At 39.9% G+C, this 17070-nt stretch overlaps 1 protein-coding gene across 2 annotated transcripts in view; it reads left to right on the forward strand.

The window, feature by feature from the left end:
• Positions 1–17070, forward strand: part of adgrv1 (adhesion G protein-coupled receptor V1) — a 187865-nt gene that overhangs the window by 151835 nt on the left and 18960 nt on the right. For both annotated transcript variants that reach the window (XM_072664705.1, XM_072664706.1), the window contains 2 exons: positions 812–969; positions 14993–15114. In XM_072664705.1, the coding sequence (XP_072520806.1) occupies positions 812–969; positions 14993–15114 (280 nt within the window). The remainder of the gene's footprint in view (positions 1–811; positions 970–14992; positions 15115–17070) is intronic.

The raw sequence follows: 17070 nt of genomic DNA on the forward strand, positions 1-17070 counted from the left end.
GTTTGTGGACACCTCTTCTAATAAATGCAATACATATTTTATGTTGCACCCATGCCTAATGTGCAATTGCTTACACACAGAACTTGTATAGTTGCTGTAGAGAAGAATTGGACTGCCAGTAGAATAGGACTCTGGAGCAGATAGACATGAATCTATTGGCACCATGCCTAATGCTGTCAGGCACCCCAGTGTGATGGTTCTCCATCCAATATTTAAAGGATAAGGTGGGGGTGATCATCCAACACCCTGACCTAATGCTCTTGTTGCTGAATGCAGTCAGATCCTTACAGCAGTGCTTCCAAATCTAGTAGAAAGCCATCCCTGCACAGTAGAGGCAGATACTCCAACAAAAGCAGAGCAAACAGTTTTGTTATAACCTTGATTTCAGACGGAATCGTGAATTAGCAGGTGTCCCAATACTCCAAATAGTGTATGTTCGCACTAGGTAAACTGTAGAATTGCCCAGCACTGTGATTCATTTTCTGCATGTTTGAATTGATTTAGGTGTTGTTTTCTTCTCTAATTATTGTTGGTAGTATTACATTATAATAAGTTATTTTTTTATTGTTTGTGGCTTGATTTTGTTCTTTTTGCTCAGCTACACTTCAACTGAGGGTCCTCTGTGTGTACAACATGTGTATTTTAAACCGCATATTATGCAGCAACTTTCTATAATTCTATCATTTCGAGTGTCTGTAATTACTTATTGTGTATTCAGTATGAAGACCTTCAAAAGTAATTAATGATGATTCTCCTCCTTTCTATCTCTCCCTCTCTCCACCTACCTCTCTCACCCACTTTCTCTGGGTAGATGCTTCATCCCGAACGTATATGCAGCACTGTGTACAGCCGCCTTCGTTCCTCTCATCTGTTTGGTGGGGGTGCTGGTGGTCTTCATCCATGCCTACCATGTCACACAGCAGTGGAAGGCCTACGATGATGTGTACAGAGGCCGCACCAACAGCTCAGGTGTGTTTGTGTGTTTTTGCCTGTGTATGGCTGATGTATAAAGTTATATATTGTTGCTCTCATGCAAAAACCTTGTATCTCCATTTTTGCCGGTTTTCACTTTTTGACATAATGTGAATCTGGAAGGTTTCCAATAGAAATGCTCCAAAATCACCTAGAATGACTTCATTGACTTCTAAATGTTGTTTTTTTTCTGATTCTTTTTTGCACAGTGATGATATTTAGCCCTTAGTCAGTGCTTTAGCTTAGTCTAGTCTTAAAATTAGGAGCCGTTTGGTGAAAGTAAAAACTGACTGGTAGAAACCGTGAAACTAAAACTGAAAGTAAAGCGATGACGGTGCTTTCCCTGGGAATTTTTCCTTTCTCTCCACTCTGAAATTACTGCCAGTGCCCGTTGGCTTCTCTTGTCCTTTTCCCAGCAGGAACTCTTTATCTCTTTCAGGCTATATATTTAGGGTGTGGTGTATTTCATGGGTTGTGGTGTGTGAAGTAGTTGTAATCTGGGACCTTAATCCCACTCTTCAGTGTGAGCTTGCAGGTTTTCACTTTTATTATTAATATAGCAACACTGTCAGTACCTGTAGCTGTTCTTGCAGGCACACTGCCAGGGATTTTTGGCCCCATGAAAAGGTATTAAACTGGGCCCCAAAACTCCCAACAATTCTGTCAGAACACTCAACTATTGCATCTTTTAGGGCTCCCGTCAATCAAGGCCCCCACCCCCATATGGTGCCCCTCGTTCGTGTTTGGACAGAACCCAGAATTCAGACTCAATATCATGGAAAACAAATCCCCCACAGTTTGGAAAGCTATTCTACAGCTATTCTCTCATGGTCCATATAGCCCAGGTTTAAGCTTTAAAAACATTTCACTTGGGATGTCACTTAAACCATGCATTTGCATATACACACTGATTCAGTCTGCCACAGGTCAGCCCCATCTACCTATACAAAGTTATATAAGCCTTAGTACTACAAGTTTTATAAAGTGCTTCCGTCTCGACCAGTGTTTTTGAATGAGGCAAAACACGGAGCAGCCAATCAAAATAGAGGTTATTTACATAAAGTATAAACAGCCTGTAGGCATAGGCAGGTTAGAAAGCAGCCGATGAGAGGTTTCTTTTTGGTTCAGACATTGCTGCAGTGACCAGTAGATGCGCTCACTATTTCAGAGTTACAGACCCAGTAGAGCTCATTTGTCAACTACTTGGGAGCACACTAGCCAGGTTTGAAACAGCAAAAGGGTTGTTTATCGGTATGAAATTGCTTTTGTTGGACAAATCACTTACCCAAAGTGCAACAAGGATTTTGTGTGTGAAAAGGACTGTTGATTAAAAATATATACAGCTCTGGAAACAATTAAGAGATGATCCTACATTATCAGTTTCTCTGGTTTTGCTATTTATAGGCAGTGTGTTTAGGGAAATTAATATTGGTGTTTCATTTCATAAACCATGGACAATATTTCCTCTAAATTCCAAATACAAATATTGCTATTCAGAGCATTTATTTGCAGAAATGACAACTGCTCAAAAACAACTGCTCAAATAATGCAAGGAAATTATTATAATAATTATAATGCAAAGAAGCTATTATTCAAATTTAAACAACACAAGTGTTTGAAACACAAACTTCGGTCATTCTGATAAAATAACAGTGCTATGGCCGAAAGGTCATTGGGGTGATGGTATGTGTAGTTGTAGTAAATTTGTCTGCGTGTGTGTGTGTCCGTGTGTGTGTGTGTGTGTGTGGGGGGGTGGGTGGGTGGTCAGGGGGCTGTTGAATTCTGCGTCAGCTTTCCCAGTCTGTTGTGGAGCGTACTTAAACCACACAGGGCTAATCCTTAACCACACAGCTATTTTAACAGTGGACTACAGTGCCAGCCCACCCTGTTGCAGATCGGTCACCCTCACAGCTTTGCACATAGCACACTGCCACACACACATTTGCTTTGACTCATGAGGCAACAGTTGGTAAGACCTTAAAGTGTGTGGGAAGTTTGCTTCTTTAGTTTAGCAGTGGAGCTGATGTAGTTCATTACCATTAGGGACACTGTTTGAGATGAGTGTGTGATGATTTAGAAAAGTGGTTTGCAATATGCATTGCATATAGTTACATTACCTACATTAGCATTGCTGCTCGTGATCAAAACTGTAAGCATAAGGTTCATAAAAAAAGTGGCTTAACTGATTGCTTGTGTGAGGATTTAGCGAAAGATTAAATTTCGATTTTTTTTGGAGCAAGCTATTGTTTCAAAGTCTGTAATTAGTTCAATATGTCATGAACTGACAAAGCAGCGTTCTCAATTCAAAGCAAAGCCATCAGACGTCAACGTTCAGTGTTACAACAGATAGTTATTATACAGTGAATTGCCTTATCAGACTTTAAATAAGCTGGGCTTATCAGAATTGTACTGTGATGTGTGTTGTTAATTATTAGATACCAGTAAATATTACTAATTACCACTAATTATTGTCTACAGTTATGATCGTTTTGCTCAACATTCAATTTACCATATAATTATTACACAAATAATTACATGTTTACCCAGTTTACATGCTATATACAGCACTGTGCCTTTTGGCATTTTTCACCAATGGGAACCCACGACGAGTCTGTCTGCTCTTCAGAAATGACTCCGCCCTCTGCTTTCTCTTCACCCTGTGTCTTGTGCTCTCATTGACTTCCAGTCAGTCGCCCACACAATAATTAATGAAATTATGTAAAAAAAAAAAAGTAAATCGTTGCATTTTTAAAGTATTAGGAATTTAACACACAGATGCAACCAGAAGAAGGAGCACATCAGCAGTTGACTCAACTTTCTCTTCCACTCCTTTTGCATGAAGAAGCACCACTGACTCTGACCGCTGCAGGTCACTCCACAGGCAAACTGAAAGGGCTGCTTAAGGTCAGGACCGATCTGTGTGCCCACCTCTACATCCCCTTTCATCAGCCTTTCAACCTGCCGGTAGCTTCAGCCAGGATTGCTAGCTGAATCTGCGCTCTATTGAAAGCTGTTGAAAGAGCAACTGTTTGAAAAAAGAAAAAGGAATGACTCTGGACAGCTTTGCCCTTGAGATGTGCTGGTCCTCCACAATGTCACTTTCTTTACCCTCAAAAGGACACCAGTTGAGACACCAGCTTACCTCTGGGGAGGGTTGTTCTTTCAGATGTCTGTGTGGAAATAATTATTATATGAGGTTCCTATTTAAAGATTTCATTAGGTCTCGCAGTTGTGCATTAGGACCTTGCGAGAAGAGGAGGGCTTTCACAATGAGCTGTGTTTTTCCAGGAAGAATTCTAGGCTAACAGCTAATCCCCGTCCTCTAGTTGGGCTGTTTGTTTATGTGCTGGCCTATTGCTGCACTGGTCGTTGTAGTGTAAAGGTTATCAGTCTGTTGGTTTGAGCCTAAAGCAAACAGAGGCTTTTTTTTTGCTTGCTAACAGTGAAGGTTTGATCACATGAAATGATGCAAGCCTGCCATGCTTTTTGGCCTTTTTGTCCCTACACTACACAACCAGTATTATAGAGGGCATGCTGGTGAATTATTAGAAAACACATTGGTTTTGTCCTGTATTTATTGCAAGTATTGATTTGCTGAGAGCTGCTGTATGACTCACCTTTTTCATAGATTGTAAAGCTGTGGCTTTTGAAACGGCATTAGAACAGGGTGTTGGATGCTTAAAGGAAACATACACTATATGTCCAAATCTTTGAGGAGACCCCTTTTTTACCCAGCTTATGTACACACACAGCTTGTTTAGTCGCTGTAAGGAAGTATTACCAGTAGAATAGGACTCTCAGGAGCAGATAAACATGAACCTATTGGCATAGGGAGCTAGAGAGCTAGAGCCGTGAGCAGTGGAACTGTGTTCTCTGTAATAATGGTTGGTGCTCCATCTAATTCTTTTGGAATAAGTTGAGTTGGGCTGGTGATCATGCATGCAATCAAATCCTCACAGCAGTGCTCCAAGCAGAAAGCCTTTACTGCACAGTAGAGACAGTTATTCAGCCAAAAGCAGGATACACGTTTTGTTTTGTTTTTATTTCATTGATTTAATAAGAAACCATGACTGAGCGGGTGTCTCAATACTTTTGTCCATATAATGTTTGTTAGAAAACAAATTTGCATTTACCTATTTGGCTCCTAATCAGCTTTCAGTTTTCATGCTGAACAGCTTTCATGTTGAAGTTATAAGGAGTATTTTAGCCTAGACCAAGACTTCAGAACAGAGCTCATTTACATACTGTATATCAATTTCAACATTTAAAGTAATAGCATAAAAATAATGTAGGATATAAACCCTATAAGACATAAAAAGTTCTTAAGTGCATCTTAATTGAAGCTGAAGTATTTCAGTTTTGTCCACAATACATAGAGTTCATACAGCTCCTCAAAAACATTTGTACATGAGTTACAGCAGAGATTGATTAATATTTCTAGTCAGGCAGTTAGACAGTTACGCCACCCTAGAACTGTGAAACAGTGGATATATTGGTGTCCAAGAAAGAACAGAAAGGTAAACAGGTGGCACAGCAGTCTAACTGCTTGACTAGAAATCGTAATTAATCTCTGCTGCAGCTCTTTTACAAATGTTTTTGAGGCTCTGTTTAAGCTCTGTATGACTGAAACTGAAATACTGAACAAAACTATGAGTTAGGAGAACTTATGACTAGACTTGAACTTCTGTAATCAGCTACTTTATCACAAGATAAAGTGCGAAATGGCAGCTGTTTAAGGGTTCTTCACAGCATTGAAAATCTCCAAAGGAGCCTCTAACAAGCATTTTGCGCCAGGTCTTGAGTAATCGCGATCGCCCATCGCTCTTTCATTCTGGGACAGGTTAATCTTCATCTCAGAAGCCAGTGGAAGCAGGTGTTATATCAGTTTAGAGGGGCACTGCTGTTGAAACCCTTTACTGAAGATAAGTTCTAGACGTCTCGCTAGCATGTTTTTCTGCACAGTCTGCATATTTCTGCTCATGTCCCTGATATTGCATGCACGACGATTGATGAAATCAGGTACGCCTTCTGTGGTTCTAGCGTTCATGCGTTCTTGCAGTGATCCAGCAAGCCTCTAGCTGATGAGTAGGAATGTACTGAAAGTCCTTGTCAGCTTCTACCTGTTTTGGTTGCAAACATTCTGGGGACTGACATGGCTTCTGACGTCAGATCAGATTAGATAACTGGCTTTGGTTTCGCGTTCCAACAAGCCACGGCAGCCTCGAAATCAGCACTATCCTATACACCACCTGAATTAGCTGCCCTGTGCCAAAGAAAAGATGAAAACTCAGAGGAGTGATGTAGGGAGTCACGGCAGGGCCTTGGTTTTCGACGAAGCAGGCTGCTTTTCACAGCAAGCAAAGACCACTTCTGCTTGTTCTGGCTGTCGTTGTACTTTGAACTGAAACGTGTCTTATCTGGATCGGACAATGCTATCGATCACAGGTGTGCAAGAGAGAAAAGGAATGGTAGTGCTTAAGCATACAAAGCCAAATGGGTTCCTTATGTCCCTGGTGGCTTTGGACTTCTGCTGTTATGATGTGAACTGGAAAAGTTCTTAGCTGAAAGTTGCCTTGAAAAAGAAGGCTGCTAGAGTTGTTTCTATGGCGACGTGGCACACAAGTTAATTCCCTTGATGTTCCTAATCATCAAGACCTTTCTAAGCAGGCTGTTAATTACGTAAGGTAAAGTTTCTTGGCTTTAGGATCTTAATATCAGCCTCAGCTTCTAAATTTGTAGAAGTATACACTATCGGTCAGACATTTTAGAGAAGCCCCAATTTTGCCAGATTTTATTGACATTCTAGGACTTCAGGTCCAGTGAATAACTTTACATGGTACGTAATCCAGTGATCTGAAATGGTACAAAGTTAAAACAAAGAAGGAAAGTTAAATAAAAAATAAAATAAAGTAAATTGTAAAAAAAAAAGTAAAAAAAAGAAAAAAGTTTACAAACCCTTTATCTCTATAATAGCAGTGCTGAAACATACCGTTACTGCTCTCTTGACCACATTATTCAGACATGGTTGCACGTTAGAATTGCGGCTATAACCCTTACAAAAAAAAAATGTTTATTCACATATGGTGAGTATGCTTTCTGTGTGCTTTCACAGTATTTATCAGAGATACACCATCCAAGATAATACTTCATTATGCTTGACTTACACAGACAAGTGTGCAGAATAGGTTTAGTATATATTGGCTTCTACTTGTGCTTAATCCTTTCCTCTAGATATACTTTTTAAAAATGTTCTTACCATATACATAAAGTTTTAGAATACTCGACTGGGGTGGGATGGATTTTAGAGAGGCTCCATGACACAAATTCAAATATCAGCCTTTCCTAAAGAATGTGTTTGGATGTATCTGGATTGACAATATATATTTTGGTATCCAAAATATCCCAAATCCAATGTTTTTAAAAATTGATGTATGGAGTAAGCAAATCTGCTTTAAATCCATATGTCTATGATTTTTATATGCATTGTCTGCTGTTAGTGTTTATAATAGGTAACTTTGAGTGTACTTAGGTGCAGTTATAGGTATATGTCAAATTTTAAAAACAAAAAACAAAGCTAGTAGTATAGTTTAGTAAAGTATACTGAAAACTAAAAAGTATTATGTCACGCTCATTTAATTAAATCCTAGCAGTATACTTGAGGTGATTAAACTAGTAGTAGCAGTAGTACAGGGAGTATACTTAAAAGTATACTTTCATGAAACTAAAAAGGTGGGATAGGAATATATATCTAGTAATCTAACAGCATATGTATAAGTCTATTTTTAGTTGCAGCGCAAAATTGTTTCCCGTACACCCCCACCCAGTGCATGTGATACGTGTATTGGCCATGCTAAATTGCCCCTAGGTGTTTGTGCCCCAGGAAGAAGTGGGTAAGAAGATGCATGGATGTAAACTAGTTGTATATTCAAATGTTTTCACTTTTATACCAACAGTACACTAAACAAAAAAGTATATGACTAGCACCTAGAAGTTCACTTATAGTGTAGTTCAAAGTATATTTGCACTACAAAGACAGAAAGTGATATAAACTAATTGTGTACTCAAAGTTTATTGCTCTTACACCAAACGTTTACTTTTACTCCACATAAAATATACTTCAATAAACTAAAAGGTGGGCCATTTTAGTCCAGTACAAAAACAGAACGCAAGTATACTACGGGTATATTAAGATTATAGTATACTTACTATTCAAGTTTACTAAATAAAATGAACTTTTAGTATACTTTTGTTGTTGTTGTAAGGGAATGACAACAAAAAGAAACCTTGATAGGCTATCATAACTCAGTATCCAACACCATCAGCAGGCTCTTGGAGACTGGATTCTCCTGGAGAATAAGACACATTAACACCCAAAACCACAGGTTGCTATATTTTATGCATTATCTGTTCTTGAGTGCTTCCTAGGACCATCTGCTTTGCATTACTCACCCTTTGTGTTTTTACAACCCCAGTAAAGTGTTTGCATCTAACACACACTGCTATCATTATGTAATGCTAATTCAGCGTCATTCGCGGCTATCTGTGTATGTGTCAGTAGGGTCATGATAAAAAAAATGGAAAATCAACAACAGAAAACTCATTGACCGCTGTAACCGAGAACATTCAGACAATGTACTACACTCTTGCAGGGTTCAAACATAGCATTTACTGCCCTTCACGGTAGGCAACAATCAGCAGAAAAGCAATATAGGGACCCAGAGAGAGGATGTGCACAGAATAATCGAGGGGGAAAAAATTAAGAGCAAATGTTCCTTTGCTAAGTTGCTTCAGGACAAAATGCCCTCTGCTGCTTTTCAGACCATTTATGGTCGTTTTTTACCTTTTGCAAGTTTTCCACTGCCTTTTCTCAGGCACATCACAGGAACACCATGCACTCCTGACCCTGGGCCTGCTGGAGAACTTGACTTTTGCATGACCTCTTGTTTTTCTGTTGTTACGCTTAGCGCTGCAGCCGTGTGCTATTCGTTTTCCCCAGAGAGACAGCAGGGCCTCGGAGAATGTGGTGTATGGAACGTCTGGGGTCAGAAAACCTGGCAAGCCACCAAGAACACTCCCATCACTCCCAGCCGCCAAGAGAAGTGCAGGGTGTCCAAGCGCTGCGCCCTTGCACTCACAACCGCACACGAGCAGATCAAGTGTTTAGAGCGGGAAGAGAAGAACCTGCTTCCAATCTAAACCTTATTTTGGTAATTCTTCCAGGCTCGCGAAATCTCCTACCGTTCTGGTGTATCACTTACCACCACTTCTTCATTCTTCCACTCATTCCTTTTATCTCCATGCCATCGTCTCCCTCCGTTCCTGCGCTGGTACCATGCAGCCTTTTTCCCATAACACGCGAGCGGGTGGCCAGGCCGATGTTAGCTCAGCAGGCCAGAGACAAAGCAGGGCCTTTGTGAGCCCCGTGGCCTGCTGTTGGGACAGCTGGTTTGGCATATTAACAGAAGCCACAGCGCCGTCTCACATTACAGCCTTTGTTTTTGTCCGCAAAGACCCGCTGTGCTTGTCTTCCCACACAGCGGGTCTTTGCGGCCACTGGACACGTCCTACTGCTGACCATTTCCCCAGGGATATAGACACACGCATGACACTTTATGGAAGCCTGTGTTTAAAACTGCATTGGATATCTTTTAATGCAGCAGCATCTTCAGGATTTTATAGACCCCAGTGCAAAAAGAAATACATAAGATTTGACTGTGTGCTGAACCGTGTTGGTACTCTGATGTAGTATAATGGTTATGGTCTTTAACTGTCTTGTACTCCCTGTATACAACAGTGTATTAAGTGCCTGACAGTTTTTTCCACCGTCCTTTGTTGATGTTCCAGTGTGTTTACCTGAGAGCACTCATCCCCTTCCATGGCAGCCCTCTCGTTTCTGAAGAATGACACTTACTAGACTTTGTAATGCCGGCTTTTCAGGAACAGATTTAGATATCTATAGGTGGCTGTGCAGGGTGTGCATACCCACAGCATCACAGAGAAACGTGTTTTCCTTTCAAGATTACTCCTTAGGCTTTGGGAACATGCTGCTTCTGTAGAGGCCGGGCCCAGACCACAGGAAGGAATGTGCTTACAGCGATGGAAAGCAAGCACAGGCGGAAAGGGAGGGAGGGAGAGAGTGAAAGAGAACTATATATGCATATGAGAAGAAGATTGTGCAGGGAAGTACAGAAGGAATTCACATAGAAGAAGCAGTGGGTGATATAAATATGTATCATTACTGCTGTATCAAACCTCATATCAACAAAATGGAAGATGTACAGGAGGAGGAAAAAAAATGTGTAAGATTTGATGTGTAACAGTGGTGCTATTATGTATCATTTTAAACTCGAATAAATTAACAAAATCCAACCACCCCCCTTAAAAACTCCATTCCAGAAGAGATGCAGTATAAAAATATGATGGGCAAAGATCAACTGTTTAAGACTTATCAGGCCTTCCTTCCTGTCTTTCAACAACATAAACTTAGGTCTTTACTATCAAAGTCTCATCTTCACTTCGCAAGTTCATGGAATTGTGCCAGGCCTTGAACATAGGAGGTTCTTAAAAGAGCCTCAGAATATAAGTCACCAGGTTGGAAAAGCTTCTGCCAAACCCACTGTGAGACAGATGATGTACTCATAAAGGAAATTCAGCACCAGTGTTACTCACCCTAGGAGTGGATGTCCAGCAGGAATAACTCCAAAGGTATGGCAAATAACATTACAGGAAGTCACAAAGAATTCCAGGGTAACATCTAAGGAACTTCATTGACCACTGTCTGTGTTTGTGAGTCTGCCATCTGGCAAGCATTGAACAAAAATGGTGCTCATGGCAGGATGGCATCAAAGAGGACACTAATGTCCAAATAGAACACTATTGTCCATCTAGTGTTCCTCAAACCCATGTGGATAAACCAGGAGCCGATTGGAAGAATGCTGTGGAGAGATGAATCAAAAATAAAACCTATAGAAAAATATGCAATATTAAACACTGCATTCCAATATAACCTCAACCCAACTGTTAAGCATGGGGGTGGAAGGGTCATACTAGATTGTACCAGCAAATTCCACAAGAAAATGTCAGTGTATCTGCATGTCTGTCCATCAACTGAAGATGAACCACAAGTGGGTCATTCAGAAGGACAACAGTCTTAGTCAAGTTAGTCTCTTGGGCCGAAGACAAATATCTCCAACCTACCCGGCAAGACTGATCACCAGAAAAAAAAAGTTTGCATACCTTTTCTGATGAGGACGATACATTTGGATAATTCTGCACAGTAAATACATGTGGTCAACCCAATAGAGCCAACACTTCAGTTCTTCACTCTCAAAACTACATTACTGTCTTACTAACAATTTCATAGGCCCTAAAACAGAACCCTGTAGGTCTCCACAAGATATGTTAAACCAAACAGATGAAGATCTGATCTCTTTTCAGCTCAATTTTTTGTTGAAATACAAAAAATCTAGTGTTCTCTTACTTTCTAGCGGCACTGTAAACATTTGTCAGTGTAAATTTAGAGAAGAACAAAGGTTAAAGGACAAGAAGCCCAGCAGCAGGAGCGAGAGTGTGTGTGTGTGTGTATGTGTGTGTGTGGGGCATCAGTGGAATGGAAGTAGCACCTCAGTGAAAGCCCACTAGGTCAACCCTGGCCTTGCGCCCTGTGTTCTCTGACTGGCGAGGAATGTGTGGCCTACTTTTCAAATCCAAGTCCTTCGTAACATCCACAGCATCCGACCTGCATGCAGTCTCTTCGAGCGTCATAGACACTGACCTGCCATTCAAACCTCATGACTCAGTCTGCCGTCGGAATCTGCGTGTTCCTCAGGCCACATCATGATCAAAGCATCTGTACTTCTGCCAGACAAACCCCACAGATGTTAATGCTGGTGCATTAGCTCCTGTGAGGACGCTCTGAAGCACAGAGAAGACAGAAGTTGTCCCTAATGGAAGCGCGTTATTGGAAATGTCAGAATCCCCTCACAGCCCCTCTGGGTTCCAGATGCAAGTTGTGGTTTGGTTGCATGGATGCACATTATCAGTAGGACTTGGAGAACAGACTAGTCTGTACTGCACTGATTGATTGTTTAAATGTAATGTAATTAGGAGACAAATGCTAGAACAAAGAGCCAGGTGTGTGTATGATTATTGTTCTGCATTTGGGATGCAGCTTGTTTACTCAATGAAATGCTGCTCAATGAAAACCCAAATGATTTGTTTTCTCTCTAAGCAGCCGAGCACATTGCTGTATATCATGATAGATTGCACAGAAGGCTATTTTAGCTTGAGGTAGTGTGCCATTTGTAAAAGTAAAAAAAAAAACAAAAAAAACAAACACACACAAGCTCTTAATCTTGCAACTTCTAATGCCACTCGATTTATCATTATCTCCACTAGGTATCGAGATGCTGTCTTCAAAGAGCCTTGCAAAAGTGAGGTTGTGATCACAAACAGATGTATGGTGGTTACTCACTCAGACCTTTACAGCTAATAAGCAGAGCATGTTTACTCCAGCAGCTTCGAATTAAAACATAGAAGCCTCGCTCATTAAAAGAAGCCATTGATATGCCAACAAAGTGTGCTCACCAAGTGTTCAGACATTGTTTAACAGCTCTGCAATTTTGCTGGGGGCTTGAGTGGACGAGGTGGTTTTTAATGAAGAAAAGGATGTGATTGATGACTCTGACTCCATTTCTTCATTAAATGACTGAATAAAATTCGATGTTCACAGTAGACATAGGTCAGGAAGGCGAGGACATGCAAATAAGGCCTATCTTATAGAGCTCTGGCCCAGCCGGTCCTCCCACCTCTTCCTTAATCAACACTATCGCATCTGTCGCTCAGTGCACTTTGGTTATGAGGTAATATGGGTGTGATGTACTGTACAAGTTGATCTGGGCCTTTGGGCTCAAGGTTACAGTAGCTAAGAATGTTGGCATTAGGTTATACTGATAAAGGAACATCATGAGGATTTATGGTTAAGAGCGAGTGATACGAAGACTGGCCGTTTAGACAGTGTCTGTACGTGTAGACTAACATGCATCTTATCTTAATGTCGTAGTTAGGTCATCGGGTCACCATTTATGGCTAAGCAGCGTTGCTTTACAAGGAGCTTTGAAATGGGTATGGGACCGAGTTCAAAACTATCTGTATTTTTACCTACACTGTAGTTTCTAAATGTGGAAATACAGAGACATCGACCATTCTGCTTGTACAAGACCAGTCAGATTCTTGCCGATAGTGTTAATTGTAGTAATTCTAGCAAGTGCTAAATGCTAAAGTGTGTATTCAGGCATGTCCAAACAGTATGGCACATGACAACATCAGGAGAATAAGACCCTGCCTGACTGCAGAGGCTGGTCAATTTCTTCTAGTTCAAGCTTCAGTCAGCTTGACCATTGCGATTCCCACCTTGCAGGCCTTTTGCCATATGCCATTTCTCCGCCACAGAGCATTCAGAACGCCGCAAGTCGTCTGGCCTAAAAACTCCTGAAGTTCTCCCATGATGATTTGTCTGCTGAGATCACTTTACCTGCTCTGTAGGTGATTCCAGAACTACCAGCTCATGTTTTCCACTTAAACTAATGTGTCCTTCCTTAAAATCAAAACATGCTTCCAAGTCTTGCAGGTTTAGTGTCCTCCTCCTCTGGCGCTGCCAGATATTTTGGGCCCTGTGAAAAGATATTACACAGGCACTTAAAATTAAATGATGCCTCTGACCACACATCTCTCCATTCGTTTCACCATGATCTGAAGAATTTTTAGATGTAAAAGTCCCAAAAAGTAAAAAATGTTGTCTATTGAAACCCAATCAAAATCATCTTAATTAGTCCTAAATGATATTTAACAATATGGCACCATTCACTAGCTGTAAGCTTCCAAGGACACTAAGATCAGTTCGAGTCCTTGTATTCATTTACAAGAGACTCTCCACACTGCGTTCAATTGATTGTCCACGTGAAGGGGGGCACTCTCGGCCCAAGTACTCTGACCTTGTTCTAGCCCTGACTAAGGACTCCTAATTAAGAGCCTCTTAATGAATCCATTTTCACTGCCAGCCAGTTTGGGCTCCTGCCCCAGGTCAATAAACGTGCCTACTCATCCTCCATGCCAAAGCAGAGGCTGTTAAAGAGTGTTCTGCAAGAGTGTGTGGGGGGTGTTCTTCCAACTGTGGAAAAATTGACGTGCCAGGGGTATGCTAGCCCAGCTCACCCCACGACTGGAAACAGTGCCCATGCCAGACTGACTGGCTTTCTGTAGGGCATGGAACATGCTGGCATCTGAACATCTAGTGGAGATTAAAAAGCTCAGTCAGCAGAACATAGACGCACAAGGAGCTATTCAGTTCAATTAGAACAAGCTACCAGTGATGTTTTTTAAGAAGTTAACCTACATATGCAGTCACATATTATCTGCATGGGCTTGATCATCTCGCTCACATTTCCGTCTTGTATTTATGTAATTCAGTTTTGTTTTTTTGCTCTTGTTTTTTTTTTTGGTTCCTCTCAAGGTTTCTTTCTCTCGACCCGAGGGAGTTTTTCCTTGCCACTGTTGAAACTAGCTTGCTCTGAAGAAGCTTGGACACGGATCTCTGTAAAGCTGCTTTGTGACTACGTTTGTTGTAAAAAGTGCTATATAAATACATTTTGATTGCTTGATTTATTCGCTGGTCTTGTCTGGTGCATGGCGTTAATGTCTAGGACTGGAACAATTGTTTAATTGAAACTGATTTCTTGGTTTAAAAACATTGATTAAAATTTACCTTCTCAATGAATCAGCAGTTATTAGTGGGCAGATATTTGTTTTATGATGATGCATATTTTAATTTCCATTTCCATTCAATTCTGTTAAATTCCTCACAGTAAGAAACGACCTGATGAACATCCATTTGCTCATCCATTTCAGATATTGAATGGTTTAATCAGTTAATCAGTAAATGTAATCAGTAGGTCACTCTGTTAGTAATATAACTGATGGTGACAATCTTGTTCATGTCAGCTTTTCATCTTATTTTCTCCAGAGGTTCCAATGGTGCTGTATCTCTTTGCCCTGGTGTCACTGGTCTGTCTGTGGGCTGGACTCCACATGGCTTACAGGTATCTCTGGATGCTCATTCTCCTCGTCATCTTCAACGTCTTTCTGGTAAGAATATCCTCCTTGCTTATAACTTACATCTAGGCCTGTCACAATAACTGTGTTTACTTTTGTTTTTTTGTTTGTTTTTGGATGATATGCTGTCCCAAAAATAATTGTGATTATCGATATTACTGTCATTTAAAAACATTTTATGTCACTAATATGATGATAATATAATATACTAAAAATTAAACTACGCTATTTTAAAGAGCACTGCACTTCTTATAATTAAGAATATTGATAAATTGGACTTGAAATATCCTACATAAGTAAAATTATACCTCTGTTTTTAAACTAGCCTCATTGGGGCTCTTGCTAAATTAACACAGTGGAAAATAGCGAGGTCAGCAAAAAGGATTGGGGTCCTGTCCATATGTTGCACGATAAGTTGACAACGTATTTATTGTCCTTAACTCATCAGCTAGACAGACACTATATCCAGAAGTATTTTGCCCATTTACTTTTACAGGGATATAGGTCGATGTGTTCATGTCAGCCCCTGTGGAACTGTGTTGTTTGCGTTGTCAGAACTATATTTTTTATGTGTAATATGTTATGTGGGATAGTGGGAAGTGCTAATTGCTGTATCCTTCTTTTATTTAAATGTTAGCTGTAAGGTTGAAGTAAGAAAAGGTTTCTTTTTTTTTTCTTTCTTTGTTATAATGTAGATTAATAATTTAAGATTTTGGATAAAACTGACCCTTTATGAGCAGCTCAAAACTGCTCTATCGATCCTTTTATGGTATCTTTTGAATTCCTTAAGAGCTAATAAATTCTAGCACTGTCAAGCCCTGAGTGAAAGGTAGGCTGTTTTCTCACACCATTTTGGTTTTAAATATTAAGAATAAAAGGAATGACTTAAAAATAAAACATTTCCTATCATGTAGACCACTTTTTAACACTTTAAGGTTCTGTAAGATCTATTGCGAACCGATTGCTGTGTCATTTGTCTTACATGTCCCTGCAGAAATGCAAACACAATTAATGCTGGCCTTTTACAAGACCTAAGAGGCCAAATTAGATCCTTGCATCTTATAGCATATAGATTCTCTGGTGCACTCTAGAATAATATCGATCCGTTAAGCTACTGCACGCACACTTCAGCTTGCTCAGGTTAAGCTTTTCCATAATCCTTTGATGTCGTCATAAAAAGAGAAACTGTTTAAATATTGGCTTAGAGACTTGTCCACCTTATCTACAGGTGATAAGGAGACGGGTCTGTCTAGCAGAGATGAACTGATAGATTGCACCTTCCATGCTCATTTAAAAGAAACTAGTACCTGAGCTTTGCACTGCCAGTTGTTCCATGCTTATACATGACTGTTTGTTCCATAACACTGAAATATTGACAGGCTTCGTGTGAGTTCTGATCAGAGCCTTTTCTAAACATATTTTTTATAGGTCTTAAGCACCATCCTAGTAGGGTTTAGATTCTCTGCCGAGATTTCCCACCACTTTCCATAGGGCCCTGTCGGGTCAGGCTCAAGAAAATGATCTGTGACATAGGCATAGACATTTTTCTTTCTATTTAATGCAAATTTAAGAAAAAGAAAAAAAAACTATATTAATCATCATCAATATCACCATGTTTACATTGAAGGGTATCATAATTGTATTACTGTAAAACAGAGAAAAACAAGCAACAGGCAACAGTTAAGAAACAGTCTCATAAGACAATAAAGCAGTGATACTAACAAGAAATAAAACAATAACAAACTAAAACAAAGACAATAAAACAATAAAACAGACATCTGAGATAATGTAATACATTTACAAAAAGTAATTTAATAGCTTAAAATAATATAAATATGAAGGTAAGGTTAAAATAAAAATAAACATTAAGATGATAATCAAACAGACAAGTACAATTGCTAAAAATCTAAGAAGAAAATCAACTTGTTTTTACAAATAGAGTTTATTTTTTTATATGTAAAAAGTATAAGACAAAAAAGTGAGTCCTAT

This window comes from Salminus brasiliensis, chromosome 20 (genome assembly GCF_030463535.1).
Source record: "Salminus brasiliensis chromosome 20, fSalBra1.hap2, whole genome shotgun sequence".
Taxonomy (NCBI): Eukaryota; Metazoa; Chordata; class Actinopteri; order Characiformes; family Bryconidae; genus Salminus; species Salminus brasiliensis.